The sequence below is a fragment of the Oncorhynchus nerka genome, linkage group LG1 (genome assembly GCF_034236695.1).
Source record: "Oncorhynchus nerka isolate Pitt River linkage group LG1, Oner_Uvic_2.0, whole genome shotgun sequence".
NCBI lineage: Eukaryota > Metazoa > Chordata > Actinopteri > Salmoniformes > Salmonidae > Oncorhynchus > Oncorhynchus nerka.
Genome location: NC_088396.1, coordinates 49,782,132 through 49,807,166, shown reverse-complemented (window position 1 = coordinate 49,807,166; position 25,035 = coordinate 49,782,132). Strand labels below are relative to the sequence as shown.

General features: G+C 43.6%; 1 protein-coding gene and 1 long non-coding RNA gene across 3 annotated transcripts in view; one reads left to right on the top strand and one right to left on the bottom strand.

Annotated features, from left to right (window-relative positions):
* LOC115127149 (FHF complex subunit HOOK-interacting protein 1B-like) overlaps positions 1–19,188 on the bottom strand; it is a 113,965-nt gene extending 94,777 nt beyond the window's left edge. For both annotated transcript variants that reach the window (XM_065019555.1, XM_065019560.1), the window contains exons 1-4: positions 18,906–19,188; positions 9,188–9,388; positions 2,194–2,346; positions 1,687–1,816 (exon numbers count right to left, since the gene is read on the bottom strand). In XM_065019555.1, the coding sequence (XP_064875627.1) occupies positions 1,687–1,815 (129 nt within the window). In that variant the 5' untranslated portion in view covers position 1,816; positions 2,194–2,346; positions 9,188–9,388; positions 18,906–19,188. The remainder of the gene's footprint in view (positions 1–1,686; positions 1,817–2,193; positions 2,347–9,187; positions 9,389–18,905) is intronic.
* A 179-nt stretch (positions 19,189–19,367) lies between these two features.
* LOC115121997 (uncharacterized) lies at positions 19,368–24,306 on the top strand. Its single transcript, XR_003862394.2, has 3 exons — positions 19,368–19,501; positions 19,806–19,892; positions 23,886–24,306. It is a non-coding gene; the product is annotated as an uncharacterized LOC115121997 (long non-coding RNA).
* Positions 24,307–25,035: the final 729 nt, after the last annotated feature.

Here is a 25,035-nt window from a genome sequence, read left to right as displayed (position 1 = left end):
CCCCAGTCCACCTGGCCGTGCTGCTGCTCCAGTTTCAACTGTTCTGCCTTATTATTATTCGACCATGCTGGTCATTTATGAACATTTGAACATCTTGGCCATGTTCTGTTATAATCTCCACCCGGCACAGCCAGAAGAGGACTGGCCACCCCACATAGCCTGGTTCCTCTCTAGGTTTCTTCCTAGGTTTTGGCCTTTCTAGGGACTTTTTCCTAGCCACCGTGCTTCTACACCTGCATTGCTTGCTGTTTGGGGTTTTAGGCTGGGTTTCTGTACAGCACTTTGAGATATCAGCTGATGGACGAAGGGCTATATAAATACATTTGATTTGAAGAAAAAAAAAAAGAGTCTGTCCTCAGTTGCAACACTCACTACCGAGTTCCAAACTGCCTTTGGAAGCAACGTCAGCACAAGAACTGTGCGTCAGGAGCTTCATGAAATGCGTTTCCATGGCAAAGGAACCTCACATAAGCCTAAGATCACCATGCGCAATGCCAAGCATCGGCTCGAGTGGTGTAAAGCTCGCCACCATTGGACTCTGGAGCAGTGAAAACGCATTCTCTGGAGTGATGAATCACGCTTCACCATCTGGCAGTACGACAGATGAATCTTGGTTTTTGCGGATGCCAGGAGAACGCTACCTGCCCCAATGCATAGTGCCAACTGTAAAGTTTGGTGGAAGAGGAATAATGGTCTGAAGCTGTTTTTCATGGTTCGGGGTAGGCCCCTTAGATCCAGTGAAGGGAAATCTTAACACTACAGCATACAATGACATTCTAGACGATTCTGTGCTTCCAACTTTGTGGCAAGAGTTTGGGAAAGACCCTTCCTTGTTTCAGCATGACAATGCCCCTGTGCATAAAGCGAAGTTGATACAGAAATGGTTTGTCAAGATCGGTGTGGAAGAACTTGACTGGCCAGCAGAGCCCTGACCTCAACCCTATCGAACACCTTTGGGATGAATTGGAACGCAGACTGCGAGCCAGGCCTAATCACCCCAACATCAGTGCCCGACCTCACTAATGCTCATGACTGAATGGAAGCAAGTCCCTGCAGCAATGTTCCAAGATCAAGTGGAAGCTGTTATAGCAGCAAAGGGGAACCAACTCTATATTAAATCCCATGATTTTGGAATGAGGTGTTCAACGAGCAGGTGTGCGTCATGTCGTGTGTTTGTCATTTTAGCAGAAGCTTCTATCCAAAGTGACTTAGTCATACGTGAACGCACGCTCGAACGCGTCTCATGTCTAATTACATTTATTTTATTGAACCTTTATTCAACTTTCATTTAACTAGACAAGTCAGTTAAGAACAAATTCTTATTGACAACGACTGCCTACCCCGGGGCCAACCCGGACAACGCTGGGCCAATTGAGCCGCCCTATAGGAGTTCCAATCACGGCAGGATGTGATACCGCCTGGATTCGAATCAGGAACTGTAGTGATGCCTCTTGCCCTGAGATGCATATAAATATATGTAGATATATACTGTAGTTGTGTGTGTGTGTGTGTGTGCGTGCGTGATTAAAAGGTTATTCCCCTAGAGCAGGGGTAATTAAATCCTACCCTGAAGGTCCAGACTAATGCTGGTTTTCTGTTCTACCTGATAATATCATTGCACCCATCTGGTATCCCAGGTCTAAACCAGTCCATAAATTAGTACACATTTGAGCGTTCGAGTCTCACCTGTCTCCAGTGGTTCTCGAACACCATGAGGCAGGTCTCTGGGTCAGCAGTACAGGGACTGGAGGGTGCTACGTTCCTACTGGACCTGCCCTCCGGACCTCGAGGGGTCAGCCGGCTCAGCCAGCTCATCCTGACCAAAGGGGTCAAGGGTCAGAGATCAGGGTTCAGAGAAGAGGGGGAGAGAGGCCCTGGCACATGAACTACAGGGTAGGAGAGAAGGAAGGGGTTGAGAGAGGGTTCAGGAGAGGTGGCGGCGGTTCAGGAGAGGCGGAGAAGGTCAGGAGAGGTGGAGGAGGAGAGTCAGGAGAGGAGAAGGGATCAGCAGAGGGGGAGGGATCCGCAGAGGGGGGGTCAGGAAAGGAGGAGGAAGGGGGGGGTCAGGGAAGGAGGAGGAATGGGGGAATCAGGAAAGGAGGAGGAAGGGGGAGGTCAGGAAAGGAGAGTCCAGATAGAGGGGGATGAGGAAAAGAGGGGGGTTCTGCTGTGGTTGCAGGGGTGAGGCTATACTTCGGTGTCAGTGTCACCGTGGTAACGGGTCAGCGGTGATCAGTTAGGGGGTTGGGTGTCTGTGCAGGGGGACGCACGTCGGCTCTCCCTGAAGACCCTGTCATCCAGTCTGCAGCCAACACCACTCCATGCCTAGGCAGAGGACCCGCAGCACTGCAGGGACACAGAGGTTAGGGTTATTACAATACAGAGGTTAGCCTTACAACAGACAGACAAAGAGACAGACAGAGATGTCCTGGGGCTGTGTTCACAAACACATACAGACCCCACAGAGCCCCAGGACAGCAACACAGTTAGAGCCAATCAAATCATGAGAGAACTAAAATACAATTACTTGACATATTGGAAAGAATTAACAAAAACAACTGAGCAAACTAGAATGCTATTTGGCCCATGAACAGAGTACACAGTGGCAGAATACCTGACCACTGTGACAGACCCAAACGGAAAAGAAAGCTTTGACTATGTCCTTGACCAGCACAAAAACATCCTTTGGCGTTCTGCATTAGCATCGAAGAGCCCCCGTGATATGCAACTTTTCACAGAAGTTAGGAACCAATATACACAGGCGGTTAGGAAAGCAAAGGCTAGCTTTTTCAAGCAGAAATTTGCATCCAGTAGCACAAACTCAAAAAAAGTTCCGGGACACAGTAAAGTCCATGGAGAATAAGAGCACCTCCTCCCAGCTGCTTACTGCACTGAGGCTAGGAGACACTGTAAAGTCCATGGAGAATAAGAGCACCTCCTCCCAGCTGCTCACTGCACTGAGGCTAGGAGACACTAAAGTCCATGGAGAATAAAAGTCCATGGAGAATAAGAGCACCTCCTCCCAGCTGCTCACTGCACTGAGGCTAGGAGACACTGTAAAGTCCATGGAGAATAAGAGCACCTCCTCCCAGCTGCTCACTGCACTGAGGCTAGGAGACACTGTAAAGTCCATGGAGAATAAGAGCACCTCCTCCCAGCTGCTCACTGCACTGAGGCTAGGAGACACTGTAAAGTCCATGGAGAATAAGAGCACCTCCTCCCAGCTGCCCACTGCACTGAGGCTAGGAGACACTGCCACCAACGATAAATCCACTATAATTGAGAACTTCAATAAGCATTTTTCTGCGGCTGGCCATGCTTTCCACCTGGCTACCCCTACCCCGATCAACAGCCCTCCACCCCCCACAGCAACTCGCCCAAGCCCCCACCATTTCTCCTTCACCCAAATAGCTGATGTTCTGAAAGAGAAAAATCTGGACCTTTACAAATCAGCCGGGCCAGACAATCTGGACCCTCTCTTTCTAAAATGATCTTCTGATATTGTTTGCAACCCCTATTACTAGCCTGTTCAACCTCTCTTTCGTATCGTCTGAGATTCCCAAAGATTGGAAAGAGTCTGCGGTCATCCCCCTCTTCAAGGGGGAGACACTCTAGACCCCAACTGCTACAGACCTATATCTATCCTACCCTGCCTTTCTAAGGTCTTCGAAAGCCAATTTAACAAACAGATTTTCAACCATTTTGAATCCCACCGTACCTTCTCCGCTATGCAATCTGGTTTCAGAGCTGGTCATGGGTACACCTCAGCCATGCTCAAGGTCCTAAACGATATCATAAAGAGACATTACTGTGCAGCCGTATTCATCGACCTGGCCAAGGCTTTCGACTCCGTCAATCACCACATTCTTATTGGCAGACTAAACAGCCTTGGTTTCTCAAATGATTGCCTCGTCTGGTTCACAAACTACACTTCTCTGAAAGAGTTCAGTGTGTCAAATCGGAGGACATGTTGTCCGGACCTCTGGCAGTCTCTATGGGGGTGCCACAGGGTTAAATTCTCAGGCCGACTCTCTTCTCTGTGTACATCAATGATGTCGCTCTTGCTGCTGGTGATTCTCTGATCCACCTCTACGCAGACGACACCATTCTGTATACCTCTGGCCCTTCTTTGGACACTGTCTTAACTAACCTCCAGATGAGCTTCAATGCCATACAACTCTCCTTCCGTGGCCTCCAACTACTCTTAAATGCAAGTAAAACTAAATGCATGCTCTTCAACCGATCGCTGCCCGCACCTGCCCGCCCGTCCAGCATCACTACTCTGGACGGTTCTGACTTAGAATATGTGGACAACTACAAATACCTGTCTGTGTCTGGTTAGACTTTAAACTCTCCTTCCAGCATCTCCAATAGAAAATTAAATCTAAAATTGGCTTCCTATTTTGCAACAAAGCATCCTTCACTCATGCTGCCAAACATACCCTCGTAAAACTGACCATCCTACCGATCCTCGACTTCGGCGATGTCATTTACAAAATAGCCAACAACACTCTACTCAACAAATTGGATGCAGTCTATCACAGTGCCATCCGTTTTGTCACCAAAGCCCCATATTATACCCACCACTGCAACTTGTACGCTCTCGGCTAGCCCTCGCTTCATACTCGTCGCCAAATCCACTGGCTCCAGGTCATCTACAAGTCTCTGCTAGGTAAAGCCCTGCCTTATCTCAGCTCACTGGTCACCATAGCAGCACCTACCCGTAGCACGCGCTCCAGCAGGTATATCTCACTGGTTACCCCCAAAGCCAATTCTTCCTATGGTCGCCTTTCTTTCCAGTTCTCTGCTGCCAATGACTGGAACGAACTACAAAAATCTCTTAAAATGGAGACAGATTACCGACCATTTCGAATCTCACCATACCTTCTCTGCTATGCAATCTGGTTTCAGAGCTGGTCATGGGTGCACCTCAGCCACGCTCAAGGTCCTAAACGATATCTTAACCGCCATCGATAAGAAACATTACTGTGCAGCCGTATTCATTGATCTGGCCAAGGCTTTCGACTCTGTCAACCACCGCATCCTCATCGGCAGACTCGACAGCCTTGGTTTCTCAAATGATTGCCTCGCCTGGTTCACCAACTACTTCTCTGATAGAGTTCAGTGTGTCAAATCGGAGGGTCTGCTGTCCGGACCTCTGGCAGTCTCTATGGGGGTGCCACAGGGTTCAATTCTTGGACCGACTCTCTTCTCTGTATACATCAATGAGGTCACTCTTGCTGCTGGTGAGTCTCTGATCCACCTCTACGCAGACGACACCATTCTGTATACCTCTGGCCCTTCTTTGGACACTGTGTTAACAACCCTCCAGGCAAGCTTCAATGCCATTACAACTCTCCTCCCGTGGCCTCCAATTGCTCTTAAATACAAGTAAAACTAAATGCATGCTCTTCAACCGATCGCTACCTGCTTTAAGCACCAACTGTCAGAGCATCTTACAGATTACTGCACCTGTACATAGCCCACCTATAATTTAGCCCAAACAACTACCTCTTTCCCAACTGTATTTAATTTATTTATTTATTTTGCTCCTTTGCACCCCATTATTTTTATTTCTACTTTGCACATTCTTCCATTGCAAAACTACCATTCCAGTGTTTTACTTGCTATATTGTATTTACTTTGCCACCATGGCCTTTTTTGCCTTTACCTCCCTTCTCACCTAATTTGCTCACATTGTATATAAACTTGTTTTTTTTTTACTGTATTATTGACTGTATGTTTGTTTTACTCCATGTGTAACTCTGTGTCGTTGTATGTGTCGAACTGCTTTGCTTTATCTTGGCCAGGTCGCAATTGTAAATGAGAACTTGTTCTCAACTTGCTTACCTGGTTAAATAAAGGTGAAATAAAAATAAAAAAAGACTCATATCTCCCTCACGAGCTTTAAGCACCAGCTGTCAAAGCAGCTCACTGCACCTGTAAATAGCCCATCTGTAAACAGTCCATCTACCTACCTCATCCCCATACTGTTTTTATTTATTTATTCATCTTGCTCCTTTGCACCCCTGTATCTCTACCTGCACATTCATCTTCTGCACATCTACCATTCCAGTGTTTAATTGCTATATTGTGATTACTTCGCCACCATGGCCTATTTATTGCCTTTACCTCCCTCATTTGCACACACTGTATATAGACTTTTTCTACTGTATTATTGACTGAATATTTGTTTAGTCCATGTGTAACTCTGTGTTGTTGTATGTGTTGAACTGCTTTGCTTTATCTTGGCCAGGTCGCAGTTGCAAATGAGAACTTGTTCTCAAATAGCCTACCTGGTTAAATAAAGGTGAAATAAAAATTTTAAAATAAAAATATACAGACTCAGTGAGCATAGCCTTGCTATTGAGAAAGGCCACCGTAGACAGACCTGTCTCTCAAGAGGAGACAGGCTATGTGCACACTGACCACAAAACGAGGTTGAAACTGAACTCCCACTTCCTAACCTCCTGCCAAATATATGACCATATTATAAACATAATATTGCCTTGCTTATGAAGAAATATCCTAACAATCGGTTAAGTTTTTATTTCGTATATATTTTTTATTTTACCCCTTCTCCACAATTTTGATCTTATCTCATCGCTGGGAGGCAAAGGTCAAGTCATGCATCCTCCAAAACATGATCTGACAAACCGCGCTTCTTAAGCTTCTTAACACTCGCCAATTTAACCCGGAAGCCAGCTGCAACCAATGTGTCAGAGGAAACACCGTTCAACTGACGACTAAGGTCAACATGCAGGCGCCCGGCCCGCATCGATGATGCCTGACGTTTTACGGGCTCCTAACCAACTGTGCTATTTTGATAATTTTTTCACGTTGTTTGTAACTCATTTTAAACATAATGTTTCTGCGACCGTCTCTTATGACTGAAAAGAGCTTCTGGACATCAGAATAGCGATTACTCACCTCGAACTGGACGGAGGAGGGCGGTAAGAACTTGCAGAAGAGCAGGTAAACCACCACTACACCCCATATTATTGGCCAACGTTCAATCATTGGAAAACAAACTCGATTATCTATGATTAAGACTACCCTACCAACGGGACATTATGAACTAATATCTTATGTTTCACCGAGATGTGGCTGAACGAAGACGCGGATAACATAGAGCTGGCTGGCTTCTCTGTGCAGCGACAGGACAGAGCAGCTATGTCTGGTAAGATGGAGGGCGCGCATGTGTGTGTGTGTGTCTATTTGTCAATAACTGCTGGTGCGCAATGTCTAATATTAAAAAGTCTCGAGGTAATGCTCGCCTGAGGTAGAATACCTGAGGTAGAAGGTAGAATACCTCAGGATAAGCCTGAGGTAGAATACCTCAGGATAAGCTGTAGACCACACTATCTACCAAGAGAGTTCTCATCTATATTATTAGTATCCATCTATTGACCACCACAGACCGATGCTGGCACTAAGACCACACTCAACCAATGTAATAAGGCCATAAGCAAACAAGAAAATGCTCATCCAGAAGCGGTGCTCCTAGTGGCCGGGGACTTTAATGCAGGCAACCTTAAATACGTTTTACCTCATTTCTACCAGCATGTCACATATGCAGCCAGAGAAAAAATATATATTTTTAAAATAATTATAAAAATAATTTAAAACACTCTGGACCACACAGAAACGCATACAAAGCTCTCCCTCACCCTCCATTTTGTAGATCTGACCACAATTCTATCCTCCTGATTCCTGCTTAAAAGCAAAAACTAAAGCAGGAACTTCCAGTGACTCTCTCAATAAGGAAGTGGTCAGATGACACGGATGGTACGCTACAGGACTGTTTTGCTAGCACACACTGCTACCATCTCAGTCACTGGCTTCATCAATAAGTGCATCGCTGACGTTGTCCCCACAGTGACCGTAGGTACATATCCCAACCAGAAGCCATGGATTACAGGCAACATCCGCACTGAGCTGAAGGATAGAGCTGTCGCTTTCAAGGAGCAGGACACTAATCTGGACGCTTAGAAGAAATCCCGCTATAACCTCAGACAAACCATCAAACAGACAAAGCGTCAATACAGGTCTAAGATTGAATCCTACTACACCGGCTCTGATGCTCGTCAGATGTGGCAGGGATTGAAAACTATTACGAACTTACACCCCCCCCATCCTAACCAAGAAGAGCAGTACGCCCCCCCCCCCCATCCTAACCCAGAAGAGCAGCACAGGGTCCCAGCCCCCCATCCTAACCCAGAAGAGCACGGGGCCCTAGCCCCCCATCCTAACCCAGAAGAGCACGGGGCCCTAGCCCCCCATCCTAACCCAGAAGAGCACGAGGCCCCAGCCCCCCATCCTAACCCAGAAGAGCACGGGGCCCCAGCCCACACAGACAGAGGAAGTTCACCTAGTGTGGTTTGTGTAACGAGCAACACTGATGTAGCCAAATGTCTCATCCCAAGCGTTAGTTTAATCACCGTAGTTATGGGGAGCAAAGAGCCATTTAGAGTCATATAGAGCTTAAAAAGGACAGTCAGTACTCTGTGTGGGGTTCCTAGTACTACTTACTGTTCGGCTGAAGTTATTGCTTATAGCATATAGGGATGAGAAAAATGTACAAGCCACACAGTCTCTCGGTTGATCTCTCACTCGTGACTGACGTTAAAAGTAGAGAGCTGGGATAAAGACAGAGTTAGAGAGGAATGTATTGCTCTGTGGCTGAGACGGGACAGACACATTTAACTCAACTTTTTAAAAAAGGAACTGAGAGTGAACATAGGAGTGATTCGTCTTTAATATCCAGGGTGGGTTACCACAGACTGCATAATCTCCATACCATTATTCCATCTCATCGATCTACATTCTTCACAGAAGACACACACACACACACATTTCCACGTTCCAAATCACGACAAAACAACTGACTTCTATACTTGGCTCAGGACGAGAGAGAGAGAGACAGAGAGACAGAGACAGAGAGAGATTCAGAGAGATCAGAGAGACAGAGAGACAGAGAGAGAGAGAGACAGAGAGACAGAGAGACAGAGAGAGAGAGAGAGAGACAGAGAGAGAGAGAGAGAGAGAGAGAGAGAGAGAGAGAGAGAGAGAGAGAGAGAGAGAGAGAGAGAGAGAGAGAGAGAGAGAGAGAGAGAGAGAGAGAGAGAGAGAGAGAGAGAGAGAGAGAGAGAGAGAGAGAGATTCTACAAAAACAACACCATCTTACCTGAACACTTGCTCAGCGTCTGTCTGGGCTAAACCTCCATTTTGGCTCTGGTCCACAGAGGGAGGAGGAAGCCCTGGCTCATGGCCCTAGCTGGCTGCTCCAGTGCAAAGCTGGCTTTTCAAGCAAGTCACCAACCAGCAGCGATTGGCTTAGCCTTCCTTAGCCCCAACTGCTCTCCCAGGACTGAAAGTCAACCACCACCTAGACAGAGAGGAGAGGGTTTGGTTATAAGCTGGTGTATTGTATCACACAGGTCTAGTCTGACTAAGAGAAACGCACACAGAGGTGACACAGAAGGTGTTAAACTGGGTGTACGCTACATGATTTAGCTGCCTCAGACTAGCTTGAGATCGGAGCCAAAATCCTCCATGTCTCAGAGCGCGTGGTCACAGATGCAATCGGGTGGGCTTACCGATCCCAGATGTCCTGATATTTCCTGAACATGTTTTATTTTTATTTATTTTTTAAACTAGGAAAACAAAATACGCTCTTGTAGTGTTGAGATGTGCAACACGTTTTGAGAACACTGATCAGCAATAGCCAATGAGAGGCTGCCAGAGAAGAAGCCAGTAAGAAGAGGATGTTATTCCACATCACCCAGAGTGACTTTCCAGCAGGAGAGATGACTGCTAGTATGTGTTTCTACAGTCCGCTACAGACATAGGTGGTCCATCCATAAGCTAAGCTTCAGCTAAAGTTAATTGAATTGCCCAAAAAATTATAGAGCCTAATTTGCCTACAAAAAAATAAATACAAATCTTTCAAAATAGGCTACTACACCAGATCCTCTGTGGCCAAATCATGCGATCATTAGATTCTTAAAATAAAATCAATTGTGAATTTTTTAAAAAATTAAATCACATTCTCCTACATTCGGAAGGGCCTGCAATTTGGACAGCCAGTGCGGCAAACACCAGAGGATTGCTGAGTTGTGACTAAGTGACTAAGTAAAAAGTAGGAGCCCAGCCAAGGCAAAAGCAATATTTCATCTTCATTTGGAAAGCGCAACCATCTCTGCAGCACTCCATCAATCAGGCCTTTATGGTAGATTGGCCAGATGGAAGTCTCTCCTCAGTAAAAGGCACATGACAGCCTGCTTGGAGTTTGCCAAAAGGACTCTCAGACCATGAGAAACATGATTCTCTGGTCTGATGAAACCAAGATTGAACGCTTCAGCCTAAATGCCAAGCATCACATCTGGAGGAAACCTGGCACCATCCCTACGGTGAAGCATGGTGGTGGCAGCATCATGCTGTGGGGATGTTTCTCAGCAACAGGGACCGGGAGACTAGTCAGGATCGAGGGAAAGATGAACGGAGCAAAGTACAGAGAGATCCTTGATGAAAAACTGCTCTAGAGCTCTCAGTGCCTCAGGGGTTCACCTTCCAACAAGACAATGACCCTAAGTACACAGCCAAGACATTGCAGGAGTGGCTTCGGGATATGTCTCTGAAATGTCCTTGAGTGGCCCAGCCAGAGCCCGGACTTGAACCCGATCGAACATCTCTGGAGAGACCTGAAAATAGCTGTGCAGCGACAGAGCATGAGGGGATCTGCACAGAAGAATGGGAGAAACTCCCCAAATACAGGTGTGACAAGCTTTTAGCATCATATGCATGACTCAAGGCTGTAATCACTGCCCAATGTGCTTTCTGCTTTGTCATTCTGTGTGTAGATTGATGAGGGGGAGAAAAGCTATTTAATTCATTTTAGAATAAGGCTGTAACGAAACAAAATGTGGTAAAGTCAAGGGATCTAAATACTTTCCAAAGTCACTGTGTGTGTGTGTGTGTATTTATTTATTTGCTAAAGCAAATAAACTGTAACAAAGCCCACGTGGGCTGGGAATCCTGAAGATAACACTTTAATCAAATAATGTGCAACATGTTTTAAGGCTAGGGGAAGCTCAACACATTGTATTTATTTCTGTAGACACAGGAGACGGCTAATTAGGCTATATCATTTATCATTTCCATAATTTACTTAGGGAAAGCTTAGCATTCCCCCTTAGCCTTACGGACCCAACGTCTATGAGCCTGTCAATCTACTACTGTCTCATAGTAGCAGCGTTGACTTATTATTCTATTAGTCAGCTTGTCGACAAAGAAGGTGTGGGACTAAAGATCTCAAATCCCTACAACCAGTAAGCCTAGGGTACATAAAACAAAATAAACAAGGAGGTCAGAAATGTTGATTAAAAAAAATAAAAATACTAGTTTAACATTATTAGCGCAGCTACGTGTGAATGTTCGTTTGGATACCGGATAAAGACGGTTGGAAAACCAATAGAACATGAGAGCAATACTGGTTTCAATCGCAAAGTCATATTTTTTATTTTATTTATCTGTTATTTTACCAGATAAGTTGACTGAGAACACATTCTCATTTGCAGCAACAACCTGGGGAATAGTTACAGGGGAGAGGAGGGGGATGAATGAGCCAATTGTAAACTGGGGATGATTAGGTGACCGTGATGGTTTGAGGGACAGCTTGGACAGCTAAGCCAGGAAACCGGGGTTAACACCCCTAATCTTACGATAAGTGCCATGGGATCTTTAATGACCTCAGAGAGTCAGGACACCCATTTAACGTCCCCCCCGAAAGACGGCACCCTACACAGGGCAGTGTCCCCTGTGTAGGGGCATTGGGATATTTTTTTTAGACCAGAGGAAAGAGTGCTACTGGCCCTCCTACTGGCCCTCCAACACCACTTCCAGCAGCATCTGATCTCCCATCCAGGGACTGACCAGGACCAACCCTGCTTAGCTTCAGAAGCGAGCCAGCCGTGGGATGCAGGGTGGTATGCTGGGTGGTATGCAGGGTGGTATGCAGGGTGGTATGCTGCGGGCTAAAACATGCCTCCTAATATATATATAGTAAAACATTCAGGTTTCAAACTATGAAGTAGCTATACGTTTACAAAATGCATACTACCTCCGTTGCCTATGCATTTGAATGGCGAATCAATTTGGAAGCGCGCATCAATTACCAGTTGAGAAATAAAAAACAGTAGCTTTTTAAATCATGGTCCCCCCCTCTCAAAAAAATGTAAGCCAGATATCACCAGCTAACTAAAACCCTGATACAGCTAAGCTAAAGGATCAACATTTCAGACATAAAAACCATCAAGTGAACCTTTCGATCCCTGGCCTAACGTCGGTAAATAAGAGAAGAAGAACTATATAAAACGGTTACAATCAAAAGGGGATTTCATTTTTCAGGTTACATTCCTCAGTGGCGTAAAATGTCGGTAAGTTCAAAGTTCAGCTGCTCAGATTCCAATGCTAGTAACAATAGAGGGATGAGACAGCAAATAAAATGTATCCCAGTAGGACAGAGGTCATCAGTAAGACAGAGGTCATCAGTAAGACAGAGGTCATCAATACGTGAACAGAACTAAACCTTTCTGTTCACACTGACCGACAGAGCAGAAGTGAGAAATGTTATAGCCTACATGAGCACAGTGAGGCTTTTTGGCACCGGCTGACCCTCAAACCTAGGGAGCAGTTTAGGTGAAACATGTTCAACAGCAGCTGACTCTCAAACCTAGGGAGCAGTTTAGGTGAAACACATTCAACAGCAGCTGACCCTCAAACCTAGGGAGCAGTTGAGGTGAAACACATTCAACAGCAGCTGACTCTCAAACCTAGGGAGCAGTTGAGGTGAAACACATTCAACAGCAGCTGACCCTCAAACCTAGGGAGCAGTTGAGGTGAAACACATTCAACAGCAGCTGACCCTCAAACCTAGGGAGCAGTTGAGATGAAACACATTCAACAGCAGCTGACCCTCAAACCTAGGGAGCAGTTTAGATGAAACATGTTCAACAGCAGCTGACTCTGTTACAGTCCGAATTTAAAAATGGTTTAAATTGAGATGTGTCACAGGCCTACACACACATTCTCCCAAGTCAAAGTGGAATTATGTTTTTCATTATGTTTCTGTTTAACAAATGCTGAAATGTCAATAAGTCAATAAAATCTCAAGCACTTTATGACAAGGAGCCTAAATATGTTCAGGAGTAAACACGTGCTTTAACTAGTCACATAATAAGTTGCATGGACTCACTGTGTGCAATAATAGTGTTTAACATGGTTTTTGAATGACTACCTTCTCTCTGTGCCCCACACACATACAATTATCTGTAAGGTCATTCAGTCGAGCAGTGAATTTCAAACACAGATTCAACCACAAAGACCAGGGAGGTTTTCCAAAGCCTCACAAAGAAGGGCACATATTAGTAGAAGAGTAAAAAAAATGTAAGAAGCAGACATTGAATAGCCCTTTGAATAGCACACTCCATATTGACAATACATTACTGAGTACCACTCTCCATATTTACAACACATTACTGAGTACCACTCTCCATATTTACAACACATTACTGAGTACCACTCTCCATATTGACAATACATTACTGAGTACCACTCTCCATATTGACAATACATTACTGAGTACCACTCTCCATATTGACAATACATTACTGAGTACCACTCTCCATATTTACAACACATTACTGAGTACCACTCTCCATATTTACAACACATTACTGAGTACCACTCTCCATATTTACAACACATTACTGAGTACCGCTCTCCATATTTACAATACATTACTGAGTACCACTCTCCATATATACAACACATTACTGAGTACCGCTCTCCATATATACAACACATTACTGAGTACCACTCTCCATATTTACAACACATTACTGAGTACCACTCTCCATATATACAATACAACACATTACTGAGTACCGCTCTCCATATTTACAACACATTACTGAGTACCACTCTCCATATATACAATGCAACACATTACTGAGTACCGCTCTCCATATTTACAACACATTACTGAGTACCGCTCTCCATATATACAACACAACACATTACTGAGTATCGCTCTCCATATATACAACACATTACTGAGTACCACTCTCCATATTTACAATACATTACTGAGTACCGCTCTCCATATATACAACACATTACTGAGTACCACTCTCCATATTGACAACACAACACATTACTGAGTATCACTCTCCATATTTACAATACAACACATTACTGAGTATCACTCTCCATATTTACAACACATTACTGAGTACCACTCTCCATATTTACAACACATTACTGAGTACCACTTTCCATATTTACAATACAACACATTACTGAGTACCACTCTCCATATTTACAACACATTACTGAGTACCACTTTCCATATTTACAATACAACACATTACAGAGTACCACTCTCCATATTTACAACACATTACTGAGTACCACTCTCCATATTTACAACACAACACATTACAGAGTATCACTCTCCATATTGACAAACCGAGTGGTGGCTGCATCATGTTATGGCCACCGGGCGTGCCGATCTGGTCGTAATCGTATACGTTTTATCAAACCTGATACTGGTAATTGGATTGACTGGCGATGAGAATGCAGGTAAATGCAGGTAAAGCCTGGAGTGAGCGTTAGTGTACCATTACTTAGGCCGCGTCTCAGAGCACATCATTCATTGTGTTCATTCACTCAGGACACATTGTTAAAATGAACCCGAGAGATGAAAATGCACATGATTACTTTACTTAGCCTTATTCAATTATCAACGGAATAGACAAATACATAGGCCCCTTGCATGGCTGGCTACTACTGTCTGCATATATTCCAGACACAGATTTAGAAGCTAGGCTAATTTTCTTGCTCCATATTGTTTCACTTTGCTCCTCTCCAAAGCTTCTCTGCCGACACTTACGCCACATTTGTAAAATCAAAAGAAACGACCTACATGTCTTTTTTTCACCCCATAATGATCTGTCGCTCAGTAAAACATGACTGGGCAAGAATACATAATAATAGCAAAGCTCACGACAGACGTCAATGGAATAATTATACGGACAGACAAAGTAGGCCTACTGAACAACGCCAATTAGACAATAAAAACAACCATATGACCTCAGTCGACAGGAAATTACTAGTTTGAACGACGATGACTAGCTACAGATTCATACACTATCTTTGGAGAAGAGGAAACTTATGCCCTGATACGAATGACTGAGTGTGGTGAAACAGAGCAGTGCAGGTGTCTGGGGAAATGAGAGCGGCTAGTTCTAATCCAATCGTTAGCCCCTAATGAGTATGGGGCAAATGCAATACAACACATTAATGAGTACCACTCTCCATAGTGGTGGCTGAATCATGTTATGGGTATGATTGTCGTCATAAGGACTGGGGAGTTTTTCAGGATAAAAAAAAAACTGATTGGAACAAACCACAGGTAAAATCCGAGAGGAAATCCCGGTTCAGTCTGCTTTCCACCAGACACCGGTCAGGATGCTCTCAATGGTGCAACTGTAGAACATTGAGGATCTGGGGGACCCATGCCAAATCTTTTCAGTCTCTTTTCAGGTTGTTGTCCTGGCACCACACTGCCAGGTCTCCGACCTTCTCTCTATAGGCTGTCTCATCACTGTCGGTGATTAGGCCTACCACCGTTGTGTCGTCAGCAAACTTAATGATGGTGTTGTAGTCATGCTTGGCCACGCAGTAGTGGGTGAACAGGGAATACGGAAGGGGACTAACCACGCACCCCTGAGGGGCCCCAGTGTTGAGGATTGCCTAGCGCCCATATGTGTTGTTGCCTATCCTTACCACCTGGGGGCAGCCCATCAGGAAGACCAGGATCCAGTTGCAGAGGGAGGTGTTCAGTCCCAGAATCCATTGCTTAGTGATGAGCTCTGTGGTCACTATGGTGTGGAAACGCTGAGTCAATGAACAGCATTCTCGTATACAGTTGAAGTCAGAAGTTTACATAAACTAGTTTTAATGACTCCAGCCTAAATGTTTCAAACACTCCACAAATGTCTTGTTAACAAACTATAGTTTTGGCAAGTCGGTTAGGACATCTACTTTGTGCATGACACAAGTAATTTTTCCAACAATTGTTTCCAGACAGATTATTTTCACTGTATCACAATTCCAGTGGGTCAGAAGTTTACATATACTAAGTTGACTGTGCCTTTAAACAGCTTGGAAAATTACAGAAAATTATGTCATGGCTTTAGAAGCTTCTGATAGGCTAATTGACATTACATGAGTCAATTGGAGGTGTACCTGTGGATGTATTTCAAGGCCTGTTAACAAGACCTTTGTGGAGTGATTGAAAAACGAGTTTTAATGGACTCCGACTTAAGTGTATGTAAACTTCCGACTTCAACTGTACATGCTCTAAGTGATTGATAATTGGTATTCAGCACTCATAAAAGTATGCCTTATTTACCTTTGAAGAACTACTAAAAAGTAATTTAGTCAGAAAGCATAGGCAGCAGCTCTATAGAGATGATATGACTTGGAAATAAATAATAAAGTAAAATCAAATTGAATAAACACAACTAAAATATTTTATCAAAGTAAAGTGAATAAAATAGTTGATAAGTGATGAGCAGTTACTACCATCATTGGATCATTGGATGTATTGTTTTATCCTTTGTTGTTACAGTATTCAACCCACTCAATGCCAAGTGATTTTAAAAAGAATCATCTAAACCGTAAACCTTGATTATTTATTTAAATAACTGACACAAAGCTAAAACAGGATCATTTTTAAAAAGCGCACATCACTACTGAAAAAGGTACGTTTGAGCACCTATCCCTCACCAATGGCCAGATAGAGGACAGAATGTAGAGGACAGAATGTAGAGGACAGGATGTAGAGGACTGAATGTAGAGGACAGAATGTAGAGGACAGAATGTAGAGGACAGAATGTAGAGGACAGAATGTAGAGGACAGGATGTAGAGGACAGAATGTAGAGGACAGAATGTAGAGGACAGGATGTAGAGGACAGGATGTAGAGGACAGGATGTGGAGGACAGAATGTAGAGGACAGAATGTAGAGGACAGAATGTAGAGGGCAGAATGTAGAGGGCAGAATGTAGAGGGCAGAATGTAGAGGGCAGAATGTAGAGGACAGAATGTAGAGGACAGAATGTAGAGGACAGAATGTAGAGGACAGACAGAATGTAGAGGACAGACAGAATGTAGAGGACAGACAGAATGTAGAGGACAGAATGTAGAGGTAGGGAAAACATTTTTCCAAGAGAAGCTAACTGACCACAGTCATGTTTACTGAACACTGTATCTGCGTCTGAAATGGAACCCTAAATGGAACTACTTTTGAACAGGGCCCACAAGATTCTGGTCAAAAGCTGTGCACATCGTGTAAGGAAAAGGTCTCCCTCTCTCGCCGCTGGCCTGGCCACGGGACATGTGCCCGTATGATACATTATTGAGTGGCAAGCATGTCAAGTCCATCTCAAAAACCTCCTGACCTGGAAAGCTCAGTCATGTTTCAAATGTTCTCAAGACCAACATGACAATGCTGAGGAATTACAGTCAGAGCCAGATCCTGTAGCAATCTAGTAAACTTGCTAGTGACTTCAGTGAATGTTTAACACATTTCTAGAGGCAAATGTGTTCAATTATAACTGTGACATAATTAACTTGGGGCTCTATGTAAATCTATTTCTGGAAACTGATGTAAGTCTGTGTAAGGTTATCGCTAATGCGCACACCTTCCATTATTTTCCATAGAGCTTATAATTGTTTTAATTGAACCTTTATTTAACTAGGTGAGTCACTTAAGAACAAATTCTTATTTTCAATGACAGCCTAGCGGGGAACAGTGCCTTGTTCAGGGGCAGAACAACCGATTGTTACCTTGTCAGCTCGGGGATTCGATCTAACAACCTTTCGGTTACTGGCCCAACGCTCTAACCACAAGGCGTGGATGGTCCGAGACCATATCAGACAGTATACCACGGGCATGACAAAAAAAGTGTTTTGTTATTGTTCTAATGACATTGGTAACCAGTTTATAATATCAATAAGGCACCTGGTATATGACCAATATACCACAGCTAAGGGCTGTATCCAGGCACTCAGTGTTGCGTCGTGAATAAGAACAGCTCTTAGTCGTGTTAAATAGGCCATATACCACACACCCGTGTGCCTTAATGCTTAATTATTTCTTACGTAAAGACAGGACACTCCATTTAGTATAATGTTACTTTTTTTGGTATGGCATGTATTATTTTGTTTATATCCATCATCCATTTCATATATGTTACGAATTACAATGTGTATGATGTTTTGCAAACTCTACAAAAAGGTTACATATTTTAAAATTGTTGACTTAAGTCAAAAAAATATCTGTGTCTTATGTAACCTTATCCAAACATAACATAACACTAATTTCATCCACTCAGATGTAAACATGTACTACGTTACGTCTAGTCTATGAGATCAGGTTGAATTATAACCAAATAACATTCATTGTTAAACAACGTTTAGTCGTTTATAATTTATGAGTATTCAACAACAAAAAAAGCTAGCTAGTTTCAGCATATGACTTATTAAACGTTAACAATTACAACAATTTGGGGAAAAATGTGTTGGCTAGCTAGCCAAGTAAAACAACGCCTAAACGTTCATATAAAAACTGTTGATGAGCATAACATATCACGTAGCAACTGTCAGCCAGATAAATGCTGCTGTGTGTCAGATATTATAGCTAACTAGTTAAATATAGAGATGTCTCCTTCCTACTTTCAGACTTAGCTGAAAGCTAAATAGCTACATAACGTTAGCAAGTAAAAGAAAAAAAGGCAAATTATGAAACATATTTCAGTTGAACAGGCAGATACTCACGCAGTGATTTCCACGAAACAACTTAGCTTGCTAGTTAGCCAAAATGCTAACGGTGGCTATACGGGCAATTCCACTGTCAGTCAATCAGGGTGTACACTGTAAAAATGGAGCCAACATTACAAAAACAAACAACAACAAAACTACACACGAACGCAAACAAGATCGCCTAAAAAAATGTATCCCTTTGTCGCATAGATGACTCCTTTTTAGACAACAACAAAGCATTTTCTGATTTCACAATCATTCTCTCTTCTTTTTTCCGTTGCCATCTTCCTCTGTCACAGACACACACCCACACGCAAAGGACGCTATGACGTTTTCACAAACCGCTACCACGGATTCGCCGCCACATCCCGGTACTCTTCTCCGCCGCCCTTGAAAGGGAACGTCCTGTGTGAAAGTCAGTCGTGCACATTTTTTTTAACCTGTCGTGTGTGTGTGTGTGTGTGTGTGTGTGTGTGTGTGTGTGTGTGTGTGTGTGTGTGTGTGTGTGTGTGTGTGTGTGTGTGTGTGTGTGTGGGACAAAATACATTTCCTAACGCATAATAGTCATGTTGGAGCTGCATAGATCCGTATAAATGTGTCAGATTGTGTGGGTGAGTGAGGGTTATACAGAGGAGGATTATAGAATATACTTTAACGACCCTGGGTTTATAAATGCGGATATCGACTTTACCGCTGGAGCTTGCAGTTACGGCACAGTCGATACCCCTCCAGACTTCGGGCTAGAAAGCGGAGGGTTCGAGACCTGCTCCCTGCCGTTTCATTACAATATTATAATTTAGCTCAATTAACACAACCATTTTCTACAACTTTCTTGGTTTGATTGTTTTATAGTTTAGGCCCCATCAAATGAACTAAGATATCAATGCAGTCATAATTGTTTTGTATTTGCTGCAGGATAGCACTAGTTGGTCCCTGGAGACTGCTGTCTGGTTGGAGAGTCACCTGCTCCCCTCCATGGAGACAGACCAGCATGATCAACAGGTGTGTTTTAAAATGTTTACCTTTATTTAACCAGGTAGGCTAGTTGAGAACAAGTTCTCATTTGCAACTGCGACCTGGCCAAGATAAAGCAAAGCAGTTCGACACATACAACAACACAGAGTTACACATGGAATAAACAAATATACAGTCAATAATACAGTAGAAAAAGTCTATATACGGTGCGTGCAAATGAGTTAAGATAAGGGAGGTAAGGCAATAATTAGGCCATGGTGACGAAGTAATTACAATATAGCAATTGAACACTGGAATGGTAGATGTGCAGAGTATCCAGTGGGGCAAAAAAGTATTTAGTCAGCCACCAATTGTGCAAGTTCTCCCACTTAAAAAGATGAGAGAGGCCTGTAATTTTCATCATAGGTACACTTCAACTATGACAGACAAAAAAAATGTTTAAATCCAGAAAATCACATTATAGGATTTTTAATGAATTTATTTGCAAATTATGGTGGTAAACGGTGTACAATATAGAAGGGTATATATATATACACATACATACACATATATATATAAATATATATATATATATATACATACACATACATATGCACATATGATAGTGCAAGTAGAGATACTGGGGTGCAAAGGAGCAAGATAAAAAAATAAAAATACAGTATGGGGATGAGGTAGTTGGTTGGGCTTTTTACAGATGGGGTATGTACAGGTGCAGTGATCTGTGAGCTGCTCTGACAGCTGGTGAGGGAGATAAGAGTCTCCAGCTTTAGTGATTTTTACAGTTCGTTCCAGTCATTGGCAGCAGAGAACGGGAAGGAGAGGCGACCAAAGGAAGAATTGGCTTTGGGGATGACCAGTGAGATATACCTGCTGGAGCGTGTGCTACGGGTGGGTGCTGCTATGGTGACCAGTGAGCTGAGATAAGGCGAGGCTTTACCTAGCAGAGACTTGTAGATGACCTGAAGCCACTGGTTTGCACCGAGTATGAAGCGAGGGCCAGCCAACGAGAGCGTACAGGTCGCAGTGGTGGGTAGTATATGGGGCTTTGGTGACAAAACGGATGGCACTCTGATAGACTGCATCCAAATTGTTGAGTGTTGGAGGCTATTTTGTAAATGACATCGCCAAAGTCGAGGATCGATAGGATGGTCAGTTTTACGAGGGTATGTTTGGCAGCATGAGTGAAGGATGCTTTGTTGCAAAATAGGAAGCCGATTCTAGATTTAATTTTGGATTGGAGATGTTTAATGTGAGTCTGGAAGGAGAGTTTACAGTTTACAGACAGAACTGTCCAGAGCAGTGATGCTGGACAGGCAGGCATGTGCGGGCAGCGATCGGTTGAAGAGCATGCATTTAGTTTTACTTGCATTTAAGAGCAGTTGGAGGCCACGGAAGGAGAGTTGTATGGCATTGAAGCTCGTCTGGAGGTTGGTTAACACAGTGTCCAAAGAAGGGCCAGAGGTATACAGAATGGTGTCGTCTGCGTAGAGGTGGATCAAAGATCACAAGCAGCAAGAGTGACATCATTGATGTATACAGAGAAGAGAGTCGGCCCGAGAATTTAACCCTGTGGCACTCCCATAGAGACTGCCAGAGGTCCGGACAGCAGACCCTCCGATTTGACACACTGAACTCTATCAGAGAAGTAGTTGGTGAACCAGGCGAGGCAATCATTTGAGAAACCAAGGCTGTTGGGTCTGCCAATAACATTACATTACATTTAAGTCATTTAGCAGACGCTCTTATCCAGAGCGACTTACAAATACCAATGTTGTGATTGACAAAGTCGAAAGCCTTAGCCAGGTCGATGAATACGGCTGCACAGTAATGTCTCTTATCGATGGCGGTTATGATATCGTTTAGGACCTTGAGCGTGGCTAAGGTGCACCGATGACCAGCTCTGAAACCATATTTGCATACGGAGAAGGTACGGTGGGATTCGAAATGGTCAGTAATCTGTTTGTTAACTTGGCTTTCGAAGACTTTAGACAGGCAGGGTAGAATAGATATAGGTCTGTAGCAGTTTGGGTCTAGAGTGTCTCCCCCTTTGAAGAGGGGAATGACTGCGGCAGCTTTCCAACCAATAGGAATCTCAGACAATACGAAAAAGAGGTTGAACAGGCTAGTAATAGGGGTTGCAACAATTTCGGCAGATCATTTTAGAAAGAGAGGGTCCAGATTGTCTAGGCCGGCTGATTTGTAGGGTTCCAGATTTTACAGCTCTTTCAGAACATCAACTATCTGGATTTGGGTGAAGGAGAAATGGAGAAGCTTGTGCGAGTTGCTGTGGGGGGTGGAGGGCTGTTGATCGGGGTAGGGGTAGCCAGGTGGAAAGCATGGTCAGACGTAGAAAATGCTTATTGAAATTCTCATTTATTTTGGTGACTGTGTTTCCTAGCCTCAGTGCAGTGGGCAGCTGGGAGGAGGTGCTCTTATTCTCCATGGACTTTACAGCTCCCAGAACTTTTTTGAGTTTGTGCTACAGGATGCAAATTTCTGCTTGAAAAAGCTAGCCTTAGCATTCCTAACTGCCTGTGTATATTAATTCCTGACTTCCCTGAAAAGTTACATATCACAGGGGCTGTTCGATGCTAATGCAGAAAGCCACAGGATGTTTTTGTTTTGGTCAAGGGCAGTCAGGTCTGGAGAGAACCAAGGGCTATATCTGTTCTTAGTTCTACAGTTTTGAATGGGGCATGCTTATTTAAGATGGTGAGGAAGGCACTTTTAAAGAATAACCAGGCATCTTCTACTGACGGGACGAGGTCGATATCCTTCCAGGATACCCAGGCCAGGTCGATTAGAAAGGCCTGCTCGCTGAAGTGTTTTAGGGAGCATTTGACATTGATGAGGGGTGGTCGTTTGACCACAGACCTATTACGGACGCAGGCAATGAGGCAGTGATCGCTGAGATCCTGGTTGAAGACAGCAGAGGAGTATTTAGAGGGCAAGTTGGTTAGGATGATATTTATGAGGGTGCCAGAATTTACGTATTTGGGGTTGTACCTGGTGGGTTCATTGATAATTTGTGTGAGTTTGAGGGCATCAAGCTTAGATTGTAGGATGGCCGGGGTGTTAAGCATGTCACAGTTTAGGTCACCTAGCAGCACCAGCTCTGAAGATAGATGGTGGGCAATCAATTCACATATGGTGTCCAGGGCACAGCTGGGGGCAGTAGGTGGGCTATAGAAAGCGGCAACGATGAGAGACTTGTTTCTGGAAAGGTGGATTTTAAAAGTAGAAGCTCAAATTGTTTGGGTACAGACCTGGATAGTAAGACATAACTCTGCAAGCTATCTCTGCAGTAGATTGCAACTCCTCCCCCTTTGGCAGTTCTATCTTGTCGGAAAATGTTATAGTTAGGAATGGAAATTTCAGGGTTTTTGGTGGTCTTCCTAAGCCAGGATTCGAACACGGCTAGGACATCCGGGTTGGCAGAGTATGCTAAAGCAGTTAATAAAACAAACTTATTGCCTTGTTTTATTTCTTTACCCACCTATTGTTCACCTAACACCTTTATTTGCACTATTGGTTAGAGCCTGTAGAGGAACAGAGGAGGAGTAGGATGAGGGTACGGCTAAAGGCTAACAGGAATGATCGTTTAGTGCGTTCAGAGCAGATAGTAAAAGGAGCAGGTTTCTGGGCATGAGAGAATAGATTCAAGGCATAATGTACAGACAAAGGTAGAGTAGGATGTGAGTACATTGGAGGTAAACCCAGGCATTGAGTAATGATGAGAGATGATGAGAGATATTGTCTCTAGAGAGGGGAGGGAGAACTAAATGATGTACGTGACATCAGTGTGTTGGGTTACTGGAAAAGGGCCTATGAGAGCATAGATGATTTTCCGGCTCTACATTGATATTGCTGTGTATTGTACTCCTTTACTGAACTGTTAGGAGCTAGTAACACAATTTCTCTGCACCTGCTAAACTGTGTACGTGGCCAATACACTTTGATTTAATTAGATTTTCATCCATCCCTTTCTCTCATCCATTTCTCTTTCTCTCCATCTCCTAGTCGGCTGGAGGGAGTTGGTGGTTACGGTTACAGAAGTCATCAAAAGAGAGCGCCTGGGGAATAGGAGTGGCGCTAGGCACTGCAGGTCCTGGATTCATCTCTACATCACCAGAGGAACAGAGGAGGAGTTGGTGGTTGACCCATCAGAGGAGTTTTATTATGGATGGCTACAGGTCATGACCTTTCCCATCTTCTACATCTGGGTTCTCTTCATCTGCATATGCTTACATCAAATGTAGCCTATGGCTGGCCGGTTATCCATTCCAAGGTGTTCGCTTCGTGTCAATGTACTGTTTCTCTGTTCTTGACTTCTGTTGTTTATTTTTTGTGTTTTTCTTCTTTGTGTAAAACATGTTGAGACCTTGTGCACATGAAATAAATTGTGTTTTGATTGGAAAGATAATAAACAGAACAATAAATAGACAACCTCAATAGACCAATTCTTTTTTTAAACCAATTGAAATGTTAATTTTGTAGTTATTTGATATGTTATTTAACAGTATTTTAACGAGACATGATTCCCTGCAAATAGATGAATCGTACATGGCACTGTGGCTTACACTCGGCTACTTCTCTGACCGATTATTTCACAGATAATTGTATGTTTGGGGTACAGAGATGAGATAATACTTCACAAATCATGTTAAACACTTTTTTTGCATACCGAGTGAGTCCATGCAATTTATTATGTGACTTGTTAAGCACATGTTTACTCCTGATGTTATTTAGGCTTGACATAACAAAAGGCTTGAATACATATTCACTCGAAACATTTTCAGCTTTACATTTTTTAAATCATTTGTAAACAAAATTCCACTTTCAAATTGTGGGGTATTGTGTGTCGATCAGTGACACAGGCTTTAACACAAGAACAAGTGGAACAAGTCAAGGGGTGTGAATACTTTCTGGAGACAGTGTGTATTTTTGTTTAACACTGTATATGGCTGGTACCATTGTCAAATTTAGATTTTTTTTTTTAACAGGTGGAACCTGTTTGTGTGTTTGTGTGTGTGTGTGTGTGTACCAGTGGTGGGTTGGAAATAATCCTTTGTGCTTGATAGGTTTTGGCCTTTCTAGGGAGTTTTTCCTAGCCACCGTGCTTCTACACCTGCATTGCTTGCTGTTTGGGGTTTTAGGCTGTGTTTCCGTA